This window comes from Falco naumanni, chromosome 8 (assembly GCF_017639655.2).
Source record: "Falco naumanni isolate bFalNau1 chromosome 8, bFalNau1.pat, whole genome shotgun sequence".
In the NCBI taxonomy this organism is placed as follows: Eukaryota; Metazoa; Chordata; class Aves; order Falconiformes; family Falconidae; genus Falco; species Falco naumanni.
In genome coordinates, this window is record NC_054061.1 from 48,906,050 (window position 1) to 48,923,182 (window position 17,133).

The 17,133-nt window shown below is 37.1% G+C and overlaps 2 protein-coding genes across 2 annotated transcripts in view; one reads left to right on the forward strand and one right to left on the reverse strand.

Annotated features, from left to right (window-relative positions):
- ITGA4 (integrin subunit alpha 4) overlaps positions 1 to 9,336 on the forward strand; it is a 39,691-nt gene extending 30,355 nt beyond the window's left edge. Inside the window, exons 18-28 of the mRNA XM_040602707.1 lie at positions 91 to 241; positions 984 to 1,082; positions 1,516 to 1,595; positions 1,932 to 2,018; positions 2,598 to 2,688; positions 3,392 to 3,499; positions 3,773 to 3,892; positions 5,263 to 5,382; positions 5,884 to 5,982; positions 6,185 to 6,304; positions 7,155 to 9,336. Coding sequence (XP_040458641.1) covers positions 91 to 241; positions 984 to 1,082; positions 1,516 to 1,595; positions 1,932 to 2,018; positions 2,598 to 2,688; positions 3,392 to 3,499; positions 3,773 to 3,892; positions 5,263 to 5,382; positions 5,884 to 5,982; positions 6,185 to 6,304; positions 7,155 to 7,247 — 1,168 coding nt within the window. The 3' untranslated portion in view covers positions 7,248 to 9,336. The remainder of the gene's footprint in view (positions 1 to 90; positions 242 to 983; positions 1,083 to 1,515; positions 1,596 to 1,931; positions 2,019 to 2,597; positions 2,689 to 3,391; positions 3,500 to 3,772; positions 3,893 to 5,262; positions 5,383 to 5,883; positions 5,983 to 6,184; positions 6,305 to 7,154) is intronic.
- Positions 9,337 to 10,335: 999 nt separating this feature from the next.
- The window catches only part of CERKL (ceramide kinase like), a 58,757-nt gene continuing 51,959 nt past the window's right edge, over positions 10,336 to 17,133 (reverse strand). The window contains 6 exon segments of the mRNA XM_040602708.1: positions 10,336 to 11,213; positions 11,988 to 12,163; positions 13,386 to 13,482; positions 16,462 to 16,570; positions 16,655 to 16,683; positions 17,010 to 17,078. Coding sequence (XP_040458642.1) covers positions 11,132 to 11,213; positions 11,988 to 12,163; positions 13,386 to 13,482; positions 16,462 to 16,570; positions 16,655 to 16,683; positions 17,010 to 17,078 — 562 coding nt within the window. The 3' untranslated portion in view covers positions 10,336 to 11,131.

Here is a 17,133-nt window from a genome sequence, read left to right on the forward strand (position 1 = left end):
ATGAACTAATAGAACAGTGCAGGAAATTTTTTCCATACAAGCTGTATATAGAATTACTTTTCACTTACATTATGATAATTATTTTTACAGGCCTTATGATAAGAAAACTTACCTCGCTGTTGGAAGTATGAAGACTGTATTGTTGAACATTTCTCTGCTTAATGCTGGAGATGATGCATATGAAACTGTCCTCCAAATTCAGATCCCCAAAGGTCTTTATTTCATCCGAGTTTTAGAATCGGTAAGAACAAAAAATCTGTCTAAGAATATTCCTTTGATATTTTTATTTTTCAGCCAGACATTTTTCAAATTAAGTTAATGGATTTTTGAGTTTCTTTAGATACTGACAACCTACACCACCCACCCCCAAAAAAAGCTGACAAAACTCCACTTTTTAAATTCTCAGACTTCTAGCTACCTAAACCCTGTGCAATTTAATCAATACAGGTAGCTTTAAATCATTTCAATAACAGGAAGTGATGGTAACGACTGGAAAAAAAAAAAGTTTTCTAAATTTATTTCAGGATGTTACTGCTACTTCTTGTCTGATGATCATGTTTTTCAGGGATCACAAATATGTCATTGAATCTGCTCTTTTTCAGATACATAACCTTGTGAAGAAGTCACAAATCTAATTGTTCTCTCTTTCCGCCTTCTTAAAATACTGTTCTCTGTATAGAATTCCCCTGATGCCTTCCAGAGGCTGGCTTAAAGCTTGAGTGGGTCTGGGTCTGGGTCTGGTGCATGCACCTTAGCTCCACTACCGGCAAACAGAAGGTGAATTAACAGTACACGGTACTCGATACAAGGATATGTTAAAGTAGTCAAGAATGATACAGACGTTCCGTGTATTTGCCTCAGTGAAATAACAAACACCTAGTGCAGGGAAATATAAATCACCCAGTTTCAGAGTGTGCGTGTAATCTGAAATGTCTGAAAAAGCAATTTTATTTTAATCATTAATAATTCGTCCTTTATTTTAGGAAGAAAAACAGATACATTGTGAAGTATTTGATAAAGAAATTCATGCCGTGAAACTTGTGTGCAGTGTTGGTTATTTATATGTAGATCACAAAGCAAAGGTAAGCTCAGTTTCAAGTTCCTGGCTTTAAAACCACCCTAAATGTGAGGATTTTCAAGGGGGTGCAGGAAATGTCAGGTTTCAGTATCTCTCCTTTATTCCCAACGAATGTCTTTTATCATGTTGTTAACTGAATCTCTCTGCTACTTTTAAAATTAGTTGCTTAAACACTCTCTCGAATCATTCATTAAGGGGCAACATTATTTGTATTATGTATCAACTGATTGTGCTTGGCTTCCTAGGCGAGTGAGCTGACTGAGGCCATGAACAGATGTGTTGGGTTAATAGAAAGGGAGTAGAAGCCACAAAAATCCAGGATTTTCTTCGTTCAGATTCTTTTAGAGCAGGAAATCCTAAATTATTTTAATAAAATACTTTAACTGTGTTAAGACACACTATCATTTGATATAAAGAAAATTTTATTTGTTCTACAGCTGGATTTTAGTTTCCTCTTGGATGCAAGCTCATTTACCAGAGCAGAAGATGACCTCAACATCATCATTAATGCTACCTGGTAAAGTATTATAAAAACTGCTCAATGAAAAATACTACTTGCTTTAGAAATCAGAATAGGGAACACTGGAAAGACTCAGCAAAGCACAACTGCAAGAAAGCACATTGGTTGCAAATCTGTAGAGAAAGGGAAATTTAAAAAAAACAAACAAACAGATAATAGATATTTAAATAATGGGCAAATTTCTGCCTGTAGTTCTTTTTACTGCCTGCCATGCTGTTACCAATAAAATGTTTTAATAAGCTGAAAGGTCTATTTAATATTTGGTTGTAGAAATGGTGCGTAGCATACGATGATGCCTTCAGTACTCATTTTTCTCTCATTGTGTTTTTATAGTAAAAATGAAGATGGAAACATGTTGCTGGATAACATGCTAACTTTAGCTGTACCTCTAAAATATGAGATCGAGTTAAATGCTCATGGGTAAGTCAGCTACTGCTATACCTATGCATCGGTAGAACTCTTGTCCTGTTACTGTTCTAAATTCCCAAAGCTTTTAAGCTTTTAAGCAGAAGCATGAGGTAGCTGAAAACTCCTGGGAATGAGATGGCACAGCTGTCCTGGAGTCTGACACATAGACTTCTAAGATTTTGTTTCCACTGCTCTGTGTTGAGGCTAGTGACGCCTATAGTGCTTTGAATTTGTGTCTTTACAGACTAGTAACTTTTTAAGAACTGGAATATTTTTTGTAGAAAGATATTTAATAAGAGCACAGCAGGTCCTCAGATCCCTTTCTTAACAATGACCATATTCTGCGTTTGTTGTGGGGCATTCGTGGAGCATAGTTTTGGGTGAGGATTTATGACTGTTTCAGATTCATCTGCCCTTTTACAAAGGAAAGAGTACAAAGGCAGAGGACTTCTATTCAGTGTTCCTAGATTTACTTAAATGCAAACTTGGGTATTTTCTTAGAACCAATCTTAGGGGAGATGGCATGGAGCAGAAAGTTACGCTAAGGACATACAGCAATTCTGTTCATTAACAACTTCTAAACCATTGTAGATTTGTATCACCAGCTTCGTTCATTTATGGAACAAATGAGAAAGATTCACCAGTTACGTGTATGAAGGAGAATATTAACTTCACTTTCCACGTAAGAGTTTTTCTTTGTATACCTTATTATCCTTGTTTGGAAGGTTAATGCTTAGATTTCCAGTGTATCTAACAGCAGTCTGCACAGTCAGTAAGGAAACTTCTTAGGAGTACAAGGGCGTGGTGAGCAACTTTTGTGCATTAGTGATGGGAAGTGGCTGTTAATCACGCTTTGAACACTTTTTTTGGCCTGGACAATCTTCTGCTGAACAGTCAGAGAAAAAGCACAAGCAGGTACCATGAAAGTGGTAGAGCAGTTTTGACTTGCTGCTTCTTCCATTAACAAACACCTTAAAAGGAATTGTCTTACAATAAGAAAAAGGAACTAGAAGCTCCTTATAAGAGGGATTTGTAGGTATCAGATTTGTCTCCAATGGATTAAAAGCAGAAGTTAGACATCAGTCTCTCCTAGTTCCTTTTGCGTATTCCCCTGGAAGGCAGTCTGTGTGACCTCAGCGTAGTCATCGTAGATTAGCAGTACTTAATTATTTGGTTCAGAGAAGCGAAGGGTTCAATATGCCTACAGAATGAATTAAGGAAAATGTTACAGCTCCTAGCAGAATCCACTTTCATGACAGCGTAACAATGCAAGTGCCACCCCATTCTGTGAAGTTTTCTGTACTTACACTTCATATATACATTTTTGTTACTTGAATAGCTACCATGAATCAAACCTTTAAATGTATAACATTCTGCTCCACAAGGTTATAAGTGCAGGACCAAGCATGGCTCCAAATACAAACCTGGAGATAACGATACCCAACGCGTTTCCACCCCATGACTTCAAATTATTCAACACACTGGATGTCAAGGTAAGTATGGGCTACTTAATATAATTTTATTAGCTGTATGAATTCTGTGAAAAAGAGAAGTAGAGCACAGCAGAACTAGGCACTGTGTGTTCAATTTGTTAGCTACAGCGAAGCAGAGTGAACAAGAACAGAATGATCTTCAGCCCTATGTGTTTTAGAATTCTGAAAGTAAAATTTACATTTCTTTTGAGCTTCTTGCCTTTCAGAAATCTGTATTGTGATTATCATCTGATGTTTAAATTCTAACAGTGATGATGTTGTTTTTATTTCCAGACAACAGTTGGACAGTGTTCCTATAATAAATACCCCAGAAACTGTAGTGCAGCAGAAAAAAATGAAAACATATTAAAGGATGTTGTCACTTTCTTTTCAAAGCCTGCTAAGAGACAAATGGTAAGGTCTGTCATTTGGCATCAGTGGGAAATAAATGACTATATGAATGAGCCTTAAGACAACAGTATATCTTATCTAATGAGGTCACCAGAGCATTTGTGGTGGGACCTGTGATAAGTTCATCATAGTCATAAGTGACTTCAGTGACAGAGGTGGGAAGTCAGATGAGAAAGGTGATTAATGGCACGTCACTGAAGTCAGTGGGGTTGACAGTCACCTACGAAGAACAGCCGAAGGGCTGTGTAACTGAATGAGTGGGCAAACAGAATGGCCAATGAAATGCAGTAACAAATCAAAAATGATGCATGCGGGGAGAAAGTCTTAATTTTAATTACATGAAGTGGGCAGATCAAATATTCATTGCCTTTTCCACATAAAGTGCCATCAAATGTAACTACTAGGAACCAGGTTGAGAAAAATAACGAAAGTAATACTCATGGGGAAACTTCTTGCTGAAGGATGTTGTGAATGCTAAAAATAAGGGAAGCGAGACTACACAAGTTAATGAGACTGAAAATCACTAAGAATTACATAATATATGGAAATACTTTTTGGCTCAGGAAGTTCTTATTAAAAATATTGGGGGGGCTGGGAGAGTATCATACATGCCTGGCTTGTTCAGGCTCGTCCTTCTGTACCTGCTTATGGACCCTGCTTGAGATCAGACACTTGACTATGTAGTCCAAACCAGAAGTGCTATCCGAGTGTTACATTTTAGGGGGTTTGTTCTTACAGAAATCTGTGTCCTGAAACTAGTGTTTGATAAAGTACAGTCTTGTTTAATCTTAAGAGAAGCTGGACATTTTTAAATAAGTCAACTTGAGACTTTAAATAAGCATGTTACAAGGAGCATCAGCTAATGATTGAGAGACAGCCTGCAGTGGAATATCAGATCAGAACTTGGGCACTGCAGTCTTGGACAAAAAATATAATCACGTGCAGGCTTGCTTTTTTGTCTTCTCCACAGCTGAGTGAAATGGTGCTAGCTGTCAGTGAGGAGCGTAAGGATCAGGCAATCATGCTGTTTATACTGGATATCATATAGTCATTGTCATTTATCATTTTTGATAATAGCTAATTTGAATTAACAGCGGAAAAGAAAATACAGCCGAATTATGACAATTGTTACTTTTCAGTCTAAAAAATTTTGAATTTTTAAGAAAAATGACCTGTTGTCTTCTATAACAATTAGGTTAGTCCCTTGTACTGTTCCTTTAGCACCTATGGATTGACAGTGATGGAGGACAACCTAGTTCCATCCTGACTTTTCAAGAACAAACATGGATCTTTTTCTGTTACTCAGTTCCCAAGTGTCTTTAAAGATAAGATGATAAAGTTGATAAGTTTTAATCTTTCCCTCCCTTTTATAGTACTGCATGAAAAATGATAACCTTTGCTTACAAATATATTGCAAGCTTGGAAACATGGAAAGCGGAAAAGAAGCAACCATTCAGCTGCAACTGGAAGCTACTCCTTCACTTTTAGAAATGGTAACACACACATTTTTCATACTTGAGGGGCATATTTCTAGTATTCTCTGCATATAAATTCTAGGTATTAATATTATTTTTGCAAACATTATGATTAAATCCAAATCTTTTAGGTGTTATTTTATGTTTTCAATGCTAAGTCTCAAGGTGATACACGAAAAAGGAAAACCACTGAAAAATACGTATCTTAAATTATCACTTTATAGTATGTATTGCTTTGCCTCTTCTGGCTGGGTTATGTAGAATTAGAGAAGTACAATTAGGAGTTGAAATTAAATCCTAAGAAAAGCAGCGTGGATGTGGACTTAGGTAAAATCCAGCTGGGCTTCATTCCAGCTTCTGGTACTAATTTGTTTTGTAATCAGAAAAAGGCAGCATTGCATCTTTGTGAGATTCTGTTTTTGTGAGCAGCTGCGTTACCATTTTTGCTGGGTAGGAATTAATGTGTTGAAGTTATTCTTTAGAAGACGGGATTTAAAAATTTTTAATTTTTTTTTTAAGGATGATGCATCAGCATTGAAATTTGAGGTAAAAGCAACAGCCTCACCAGAAAAAAATGCAAAAGTTATTGAACTCCACAAGGACAAGCAAGTTGCATACGTAAGAATTCTTGTAATGAATTTGTAATAAAGTAGAAAAATGCACAGCAATTTAAACTGTGGAATTCTGTCCATCTCTATAACGCTATATTTATTGCCTGTGTAATTACATAAGAATGTAATTAATTTTCCTAGTTTGTTTTAGTGTCTTTTAGGGGAAAAAAAATAATCTGTTAGCACTGAGCTTGTTTTCTGCTTTCCAGGTCTATTTGGAAGGAGTGCACCACCAAAAGCCGAAGTACCATGTTACTGTGCTAATTATTGGAATAGGTTTAATAGTTGGTGTTACCTTGTTTTTGCTTCTTTCATTCCTATTATGGAAGGTAGGTTTTCAGTATTTCTCAGTTGTTCTCAACTCAGGAATTCACAGTGTTGGTGGATCTTTGGCTCTTTTAATGTAGGTTAAAGGATAAATTATATCTTATTATGATCTATCCTTTCTAAAGAAACAGAATTCCTCCTGTAACTTGTGTTCTTTCAAAATACTTCTTAATTTTCCTCCTTTTTATCTTCTGCATATTCTACATCTTCTGTTACTCAACACCACAAACCCCTTCCCACGTTTTATATGGCATTGCGTGCTTGCAAATGATTTATATAATTCAATGATATCAAATGGATCATTTTTGTGGGATGATGCTGTCACTTGACACATGATGACTAATAAGTCTGCAACATGGTTTCATCCCAGAATAAAGTGTTTAAGATTTTAAACTGCAACATTAATGCTAAAAAAATCCTGTGCATAAGTAAAAAAGAAAACTATGAAGGATGCAGCTTCTCTGACAAGCAAGTAAGAAATGGGTAATTTCTTTACCTACATGCAGACTCTATCCATCTACCATTTTTTCCCAGGGAAGTGTAGAAATGAAACATATTTGATAGGAAATTTGTATTACCATTTCACATTTTAGAAAAATAATGGATTTTGTGGACTGTTAAAGAGTTCACAAGCCCACATGTCCTTACTCCCTGCAGGAGAGTATTAGCCTCTGAAAAAGCAGACTCTTTTTTGATAGATGAGTAATACTTGATTACTTGGTATGATAAAGCAATGGCAAATACCATCACTCGTGAACACCATATATATGTGTTTTATTTTAGTTAACTTCTATGGTTTAGATTTGGTAACAAGGATTTGCTGACAACAGATTCCAAAATCATCTATTTCAGATCGGCTTTTTCAAAAGACAATACAAACCAGTCCCTCAAGACAAGAACAGAAGAGACAGCTGGAGTTTTACAAGTGGGAACAAAGATAACTAAGATGACAAATAAATGTTTGATTTTTAAAGTGAAGAATTTAAGATTCGGGTTAATTCACAGGAGAAACATCAGTGACAACAAAATTGGTCTTGAGCTCACTCACTTACAAAATACACTTTCATTTCCTTGAACTGTATGGAGGATTATGCCTTAGAGTTCTGTTGGTTTTCTAATATGAAAATGGTAGAAGAGTTTGTTTTGAAGTCTCACAGTAATATTTGCAATGCCATATACATATCTAGTTTCAAATAGACAGAAGAACACTAAAGATAAAAGGGAAGACAACTTACCAGAAAGAAGGATTTCTAGGAAGTAATAATGTTAGGCAGTCCTGGAAAATAAGATCTCAGACACCATCAGCATGAGTTACTCTATTCAAGTTTCAATAATCTTTTGATTAGACATTCAAGAAGAAATCCTCCCTCATCTTGCTTCGTCAGTTTTACAAGGGTAAATTAGGTTAAGCCAATAGAAGGACTGTAAGTAGAGCACACGGATGTTGAAAACAGCTATCGGAAGTTCTCTTGAGCTTCTGAAAGTAACCTCGTAAGCTTTGGCTTCACAGGCACAGCCACAACACTGCAGAGACTTAGACAGCCAGGCAAGCCAGAACCAGGAAGGTCAAAGGTGGATTCAGAGCAGGGAATTCTGTGGGGCAGCCTGGAGATGCAGCACAGAATCCTCTCCCAGCTGTAGAAAGAGTAATTAATGTATTGAAGATCCTAATTTGTAGTCATCTTTAACATGGTACTTCCAAGCACAACAGAATTACTTGTTTCATCCTTTCCTCAGATACTGTTACCATGATGTTTTGGACCTCGCCAATGAAATATTTCTATGTGGGGTTTTTTTAAAGCAAGTATTTATTTTTATTTATTTGAAGATTTTTCTATAGTACTTAGCGTAGTAGTATCTAGTACTGCCATTCTTCCAGGACCTCAGAGGAAAAAAAAAAAAAGATGACTTCACATGATGACAAAACAGAGGAAACACATACCCAAAAGACTCCAACTGCCAACCTTATTGGGCCAAATTTTATCTTTAGCTGTGCCACCCTTTGCCTGAAGGCAGTTAAGAAGGATGTCACTTGGAGAGCTAGCTTGGGTTCTTGTGAAGCTGTCAGCTAAATGCCATCCCAGCAGGCATCCTCAGAAGCCACTCAGCAGAAAGGCAAGTGACTGAATAGAAACATGGTTCAAACCACTGCTCTGCTACTACGGGAAGTTTCTTCAGCTAAATAAGTTTGCACTGCCACCTAGCTTTGGTGAAGTAGTACAATCCAGGGGAAAAAGGTTCATTTGCTCCCCAGTACAACTGGAGAATGTACAACTTCTTCGATAACTGAATTTATTGCAACAGCAGCGTGCGATATGGCCTTTCCTGCCGTGCCTTTGATGTCTTTCTGAACTGCAAGGAGAAATGAATGTAATACGTACGTATGTTTTGAAGCTGCACCATCATATGGGAATTAGCCCGAGACTCAAAAGTGATACAGAGTGCCTTCAACAAGCATTTTGGCTAATAGTAGTTGGTGCCATAAAAGCCACTTTGTCCACAGATTCTAAAGGTGGTGGGAGACCACTTCTTAATTCCCTTTCACTTCATTTTATGCCAAAGACATGGATCACTAAAGCAAATTTTCTCTCTAAAATCTTCTGCAGTGTAAGGACAAATGAATATGCATATATTTGGAAAAAGTATGTGAAGAATGAATTATTTTCTTGCAAGTCTATGAAAATATACACAAAATGCTTATCTTCCAAAGGGCTTTAGTGAATTTTTGCACTTTAACCAAAATATCTCTGATGTTACAGCATATTGTGAAAAACGTGCCTCAAATACTGGAAGAAGCATTAATATTCTTTTTAGTTCAAACAATGCAAAAAAGTGAAACTAAAGCATTTTATTTATCTTTGAAATAGCTTATGTAAGTCAGTACATATGATAATGTTGGCCTGGATATTGTATACTTCCTATTCAGATTTCATTATTGACAAAAAATGAATGTACAATGTTCTGATGGTGGCAAAGTTATAAAGTATCACTCAATTTCATTTTATTAAAAAGAACCCCAAGTTAAGCACATGAATGCCGTTTCTTCTGCAAGTTCTATTCTGTTAATTTTCAGTTACGTAATAATAGTTAAATCTAAATGTAGCTGAAGTTTCCTTCTGGGACAGCTTTAGGAAGTTTAGTTTGAATTGTCTTAATGTTAAAAAATATCTGATGTGATTTACTGTCAGTTACAGTAGTTTAGCTGGAGACTACTCACTGTGACTCAGACAACGGTACGAAATGAGGTTCCAACCGGACACGAGGAAACCAGTTTTCCTCATGAGGACAGCCCGGTGTCGGAGCAGGGGTGCAGAGAGCCCACGTCATCTCCATCCTTGCAGTTTTCCAGGCTGGGCTGGGTGAAGCTCTGAGCGACTAGATGTGACCTTGCAGACAGACCCCACTCGGAGCAGGAGCTTGGGCTGGAGCCCCGCCAGGGCCCCGTCCAACCTGGAGGCAGCTGTGTCTCATCCTACTCTGCAGCCACCAGTTTCGGTGCAAAGAGCAGGACTAGCTCTAAGGTTTCTATAATGGCCTATGAAAGAGACAATTTGATTGTGAATTTGGCCTTTACTACCAGCCAGGTTTGTCCTCAGAAACTGCATGAGATCTCCAAAAGTAACGACTTGTTCTTAGGAGACAAATAATCATCTTCAGTACTACTTTCTCTTGCGTATTTATCACAGGTAAGAATTTTTCACAAGTAGTACTTGAGATCAAATAAAATATAGCAGTTCTTGATCCCATGTAAAGGCTTAGGTCCTTGATTTGACAAAATCTTAAAAGGACTGGATTTCACATTATACTTGACTGCTCACTAAAGAAAGCAAGCAACTCATTCTAGCCACGAGACAATGCAGCTTTCATACCATTATTTGTCAGCCACCTTCTGAACAATTCCTAGACAAGTGACCAGGAAAATTTTCATTACCCCCATGGTCCTGTATCTGGACAAACTTGTCAGTCTGCTGCTTTTCATCACCTCAGAGAAAGCCAGTTCCCAGAAAGAACATCGTCTTAATTTACTGTCAAGTAATTGTATTAAATATTTAATAAAGTAGGGGGGGGAAATCAAAACACTCATAAAAATTAAGTTTGTGCTCTATGAGGAAGTTACAAAAATTTAAGTCAAGTTATTTATCATAACTTTATTCTCAGCAACAAGAAAAACTATGCTGAATATCATTTCAGTTCTAGGATAGATAAAATATTTTAAAATACTTACTTTGTACAAAGAGTAGTCTTTAAATTACATTCCTACAAAGAAAAGCTGTGTAAGATCAGCATATTGTTTTGTATTACCATTTGACTAGCAACAATTTGAAAGCCCATACATTAAGGCAACATTTAAAATGCTAATTAGAAATGGAAGTATTTGGATTAAAAAAATAGATCTATATTTTGGTACCATACCTCCACTCACCAGCTCTATTTGACCTGAGTTACCTGACATGGATAGCAGCAGCAGACTTAAGCCTTAAGCAGACTTATAGCAGACTATATATTGCAAATGCTAGAATAATTTTAAAGAAAAAAAAACCCACATATATTCTTCTATTCTGATGGACACTTCTAAACCCCCAAATTTGTAAGACAGCAATATAAACAATTTTCATTTTTTCTTGTTAAGCCTAACAGTTTCTTTACAATCAAATACAACCTGATAAAAATATGTAATTTAATAAAAAATTAAGCCCAGAAATACCACAAACATCCCAGTTAAGCTTCTGCTACAACAACTGGATTCAGTGAGTGAAAGACTGGGCTGTGAAAGCTTCCATAGAGGTGAGAAAAGGGTTCTTTAATACAGAATTTGCAGCATGTCCCTTCTATATGCAATTGCATGTTGCTTGGGAACTCTCCAGGTCATCAGTGTTCACTCCATAGAGATCAATAAGTTGAGGATGCACCCTGTGAAGTGACGAAGTAAAACTTCATCAGTTTATTTAACTCTTGCAATGGGTGTGCCACTTTTTGAGGTTGGGGGGGGGGAGAACAAATATGAATGAACCGCTATATGGAATACAGTCAGGTGAATTACATTTTGACAGTTCCTATAGGGTAATCTTTAGAAGTATGTATCCTATAACATGATCTGCCTTTCATTTTACATTTACCAGACTCTTACTGTGAGCCCTGTGCCTTCAACTATCCCTGTATGCATTGCAGAAGAATGAGCCGCCACCCATTTAATTCCACTGATAATCCTCCTATTTCCCGATGTACCCATAGTCTCTTTCCCAGAGCCTAGATAAAGAGACTATTCTCAAGCAACATGTCATTGTTCAATTGTGGAAAACTTAATGTTTTATTAACCTTACACACTGCTTTCCAAGCAGGAATCCTTATCCCAGAAGGAGATCCTCCCAGGAGTCACAGACCTTTCTATACATCTGTTCTCCTCTTAAGAGACAGAAAGGTAAACTAACAGGCAGAGAGAAGAATTGGAGCTGGAAGCTGATGAAGCCCCAGAATGGAAAGGCCACATGGGTCATAACAACCCTTCCCACAGCTTGGCACAAGGCACCAGGGCCTGGCTGCACAGCGCACGGCAGCGCTGTTCCTGCAGCATTTACAACACCCGGTTTTGGTGACATCTGTATTATGTACAGGTGGAATGCATTTAAGATTGCAGTACTAATCTGTTACAGGTATACAGTCCATAAATACAATACTTAGCCTTACCGAACGTGAACTTCTGATGCTTCTTTCATTAAGTCTCCATCTATATTCCAAGGGTAATTTCCTTCTGCAGAAGCAGCATTCAAATAGGTATTTTCTTTGGCATCAAGCCCACTTTTAAGCCTTGGTTGTACTTTTACTTCTTGAACCGTGTAGGTCTCAACAAAGGGAAAATTGAACTAAACCAAACACAGACATGTATTAAATGAAGATGAAAGATACAGGTGGTAGCTTAGCAACGAACGGGATTACTTGAAAGCTTGCCTTTTTTTTTTTTTTGTCTTAAGTAAATGGGAACACTTAACTCAAGCTTTGACCACATGAGGCATTATATATTCCAGCTAGCATTTATAGATTAACATGCTATTTTTATCTTAAATAGTCCTTCAGAAAGAAGAGTAGTTTTCCATTTGCATTCCCGTTATCAGACTTGCCCAATATACAGGTGAGGTGGTATATTTTGCACAGACCAAAATGGCACATGCTTGCAGAATATGTGAAAGTCCAAATGGGTTCTTCCTGTGCTCTGTTCATCATTACCACTAATCCTGTCCTAAACAAGGCTAGTTAGAATTCTAGTAAATGGTCATCTTGACTTTAAAGGAGGGTCCACATCCACTTGTCTAATTTCTAGCTACAAAAGCAGAGAGAAAAGCAAAGCCTCCCTCCAAAAGCCTGACTGGAAAGCGTAAACTATTTCCTAAATGCAGCTGTTAGTACTGTCACATGGAATTGTCATCCACCTCTTCCCCCAAACTCCCTGACTGTTGATGAATTCAAACCTAAGCCTTCTTGTAAAAGGGATAATCCCGAAACATTTGAATGAGTACCAGTGTGCTTAGGCTACGCATCAGGTCTCTAGGACAGCAATAAGGCACTGTGTTTGGATGTTTCATTTCTTTCTTCAAAGACAGAATAATGACCACAATTTTGAAATGCCGTTCTGCAAACATTCATTAACTACATGGAATGCATACCTGCGAAAAACCAGTGGTCATGATCCACTGCTGCCAGCACAGCACACAGTGATTGCTGAAATTATGAACTTTACCTATTTCTGACAGAGCTGCATGATGCCCCCCGAGGCTGCGTTCTGGATCTCTGTACTACACAAAATTTACGCACAGTGTGCATTTCCTTTATTATGGTGAAAGGGGTTTTACACCCGTAAAATTATGGTACAACACAAATACAATTTAAACCACAACAGATGGGCTGAAATAGGCTAATCGGTATTAGTCTAGTGATTTAAAAAAAAAAAAAATCAGATAAAAAGGGGGCTAATGTATTCTGACAGGAAGCTAAGTCTCCTTATGAGGATGCTAACGTTAACTCTTGCAGCATGTCTGCCTTCACAATTAACTGTTCTTTTTATAATCACCAGAAAGAAATTAACAGTACCTGATTTTTTACGCTGGCATATCTTTTCAGATGTTTTATAAACTCTGTTCGAGAAGTATTTTGTACAACAATAAGAGCCATGCTTCCATTATTCAACCTGAAAAGCAGACCAATTTAGTTGCCAAAAGAAAATCGATTCATCTGTAAATTTAACAGGCTCTTTAATAGTCTAAATCAAAACAAAAAACTAGCAAGAGTAAATTAATAAAATAGTCCTAATGTTTTTTAAGTCTTTTTGCCAACACCCCGTAGATCAATATAAAGTATGAAACTGAATTTATTTAGCTTCGATATGTTTATAACTACACTGTAATAATAAAATTTTACTCTCTTATCAATATCCATAATTTATTGAACATAATACACACAATTTAAAAAAAAAAAAACAACACCTGCTTTTGTACTTAACAAATGTTTTTTAAACATTGGGGATCCCATATTTATCTTTGCGCTTTTCTCTCCAGCAAAGTATAATGGTAGCCATAAATGTGGTGAGGCAGAGCTTTACCCAGAAACCATCCCCATGACACCTGCAAGCACATCCCCACCGTACAACCCAGCACAGACAGGTCTGCCCACCTCCTCCCATCAACACGCTGCCCCAACAAAGGCCCTGATCTTCAACTATGCTATGATTCAAACTCTCTCAGCAGTTCTCAGTACAGTTCTACTTAAGCATTTCACAAAGTACATAAAAGTTAAAAGCGAAGGGAATTTTGTACAAGATAAAACAGTCATATACTAAAGATTAATCAAGACCCTGCAGTGCCAATATTCAGTGGCCCTAGGTATCCAGTTGCCATTGGCACTTTAGTATCTTTGAGAACTTGGGTCAGACAATAAGCTAGTATCAGTTCACAGGTTCCTTAATGGAACTGTAGCTTGTCACAGAAGCCAAGAATATGAATCTCAATGCAATCATGCCTGAGTCCCCTTTAAGTTATAGGGGCAAATCAACATTCAACAGGAGTATCTGATGAACGTGACAATCACTGCTGAGATTGTATTCTGTACAGAGATGTTGTATTTCATATCTTCTGACTATATATGCATACACATGTATTTACTTATTCAGCACGTATGCTTGGAAAATGTGTTAAGAATGTTTTTTTTAAAAAAAATACTTCCAGCCTACCACCACCGATCTCTCCCCACTAATAGTTCTCTAACTGCATCAGGAATGTTCTCAGGCTATGATACAGCACAATATAGGAAGATAATTTTTACATAACCATGAAACAAGTCACCTGGCATAGCATTATTTTGCTGATTTAGAAAACAGTGATGGTAAAATTGAAAAATTTGCCTCTTTATTGTATTTGCTGCGATAAAAAGGGCACAGCAGGCTACTGGACAATGCATTTGGCAATACAGCCTTTTATCTTTAGAGATGACTAAGAATTTTCATTAATTCTCTTGAAAATCCAATCTTCTGAGAAGGGCACCACTTATGCTGTGAGAAACAAACGTCCCACATGGCTTGCACAGCACAGACAGTTAAACATGCCTTAGCATGTTTCTGTGAGTTTAGACTAGTATAACTAGAGTTACAGGCACCACTCAAAGCTTTCATTCCACTTCAAACATCTACACATGGCGCAAAACTCTTGAGGAACATAGGACAGAGTGAAGAAGCATCGATGACTTTAGCTGTTAAGACCATAATGGGTCTTGAGTATCTAGCAATTAGTGCAACTTTTATGTTTCCCATGTTGAAAAGCCTTACAGTCAAGATGCTATTCGCTATGGGAAATGAAGCACCTGTCTGAAGAGCCTACTCTTCCTACCCTGCTGGCTGCCTGCACTCCTAAGATTCTTTTTAAAAAGAAAGGAGGGGAAAAAAGGATGTCCTCATATGAAAGGATAGGAGGATCCACTGAGCAAACTACACTGTGAGATAAACAGGCTCCTTCAAACCTACAGTAACTGCATGGAGTTGTCATAAAATTCCCTGTCGCTAAGAAACAGGTGCCAGAACAGATGAAAAGAGAAAGCAAAGCTAAAAAATAATAATTTCTTCAATTCTTGTCAGAATTTTTCTACTGACTGATATATAACACAGCAAATACTGAACAAAGTTCCTAAGAGGGGACAGCATCAGGGCACTATCTGGAGGTGTATGAGGCTTAGCAGGACCTCTGTAGTAAAGAAAACTTCTCATACATACACATACAGCTCAGTAAGTTTCATCAAAAACACTGGTTTCTATGTTGTTTCCAAGAGATCAGCCAGTAATTTTGAAGAAATATACCTGATCAATTCAAAGGCGCATCTATTTTCGCCTAATGATAATCAAATGAAACAAAAAAAGACTCATTCCATAAACTTCCCTGAGTGGTGGTGGTGGTTACTTTTTTAATAGACAACAACAGTCACAAACACACACACATATATATACACGAGTTGCTATTCTGTTTAATTGTCAACTGGATACATCAAGTACAAATATTTATCACCTGGTAACTGTTTTGATCACCACAAAGCATGCTTTTGACAATAAGCTAAAGATAAAATGAGTCAGCGTCAACAACCAGATTACATACTCATTTGTCTCCCAAAACCCTAAATGCAGAAGCTGCATTTCCCAAGAACAGGGGCAGGGGGGGTGGGGGAAAGAAAGAAAGAAAAAAGAAAAAAAGAAGAGACAGAAAAAAGTGTAAATTTCAGTTCTTCATCACAAAAGATTCATACTTCATTTTTGCTGGCTGTAAAGCAGAAGACAAGGGGCACCTTTATATTTGAAAAAAATAAAATCCACAAACGAAGTTTCTACATATAGTCAAATCCTATGACAGATGACTGCTCAATGACTACTACTTAAGTCAGACTTGCCAACTAATTTAATCACAGCAATTATCCACTCATTATTCTAGTTAGACTGCTTGACCTTATTTGCCTGATCCAAAAACTGATTATAATTCCTGGGATTATCAAGTCTGCTGCAGTCCATGCTCCCTCCCCCATTCCAGAGGAACTAGACTACCTAAACATAGGCTCATATTCTCGGAAAAGCCAAGGTCTTAAGGTAAGATGTCAGAATTTATAGACATGACTAATTGTCTAAACCCCTACTGACCTCGTATTAGGTGCCAAGCCTCTTGGTGCCATTGAACACAGACAAGGGATTGCCATAATGCTCACATTCAGGAAGTGACCCTGAATTTGGTGCCATTGATCCTTGCTACCTAAATATAACAGAGTCATTTTATATTACTCCAGTTTAGCCAGCCACAGTTTGCTTTTAAATAATCATAAAAGTAAAAACTCACCGTTTTTTTTTATTTTCTCTTTCTTCTTTCTAAAAGGGTGGAAACATAGGTAAAACAATTTAAAGTCATTATAGCACATTTAAACAACATCTACTTTAGAAAAAAGTAAGATGATAATAGAACTGAATAAACCAATAATACCGACTGGGAGAGTGCTTTAGAACAAATCCTATATAGTCTGTAGGGAATACTTTACAAAGTGTACAAATTTGCAGTTGTCAAAAAAAAATATATATATTTTTAGGATTGTCTTACCTGATGATCAAATTTGAAGAAAATTAAAGATTTGTACAATTTTATCTTCAAAGACACGTATTTTTGTAGCTTTCTAATTGTTTGACTCAGTTCTACTTACCTGTCATTCTCATGAGAGTCTTCCTGTGGAATTTGCAGAGGTAGAAATGATAATTCACATTCCTCTGGCCTAGAAAAGTACTGATATTTACTACCATGTAAACCAATACTCTGACTACTAGACA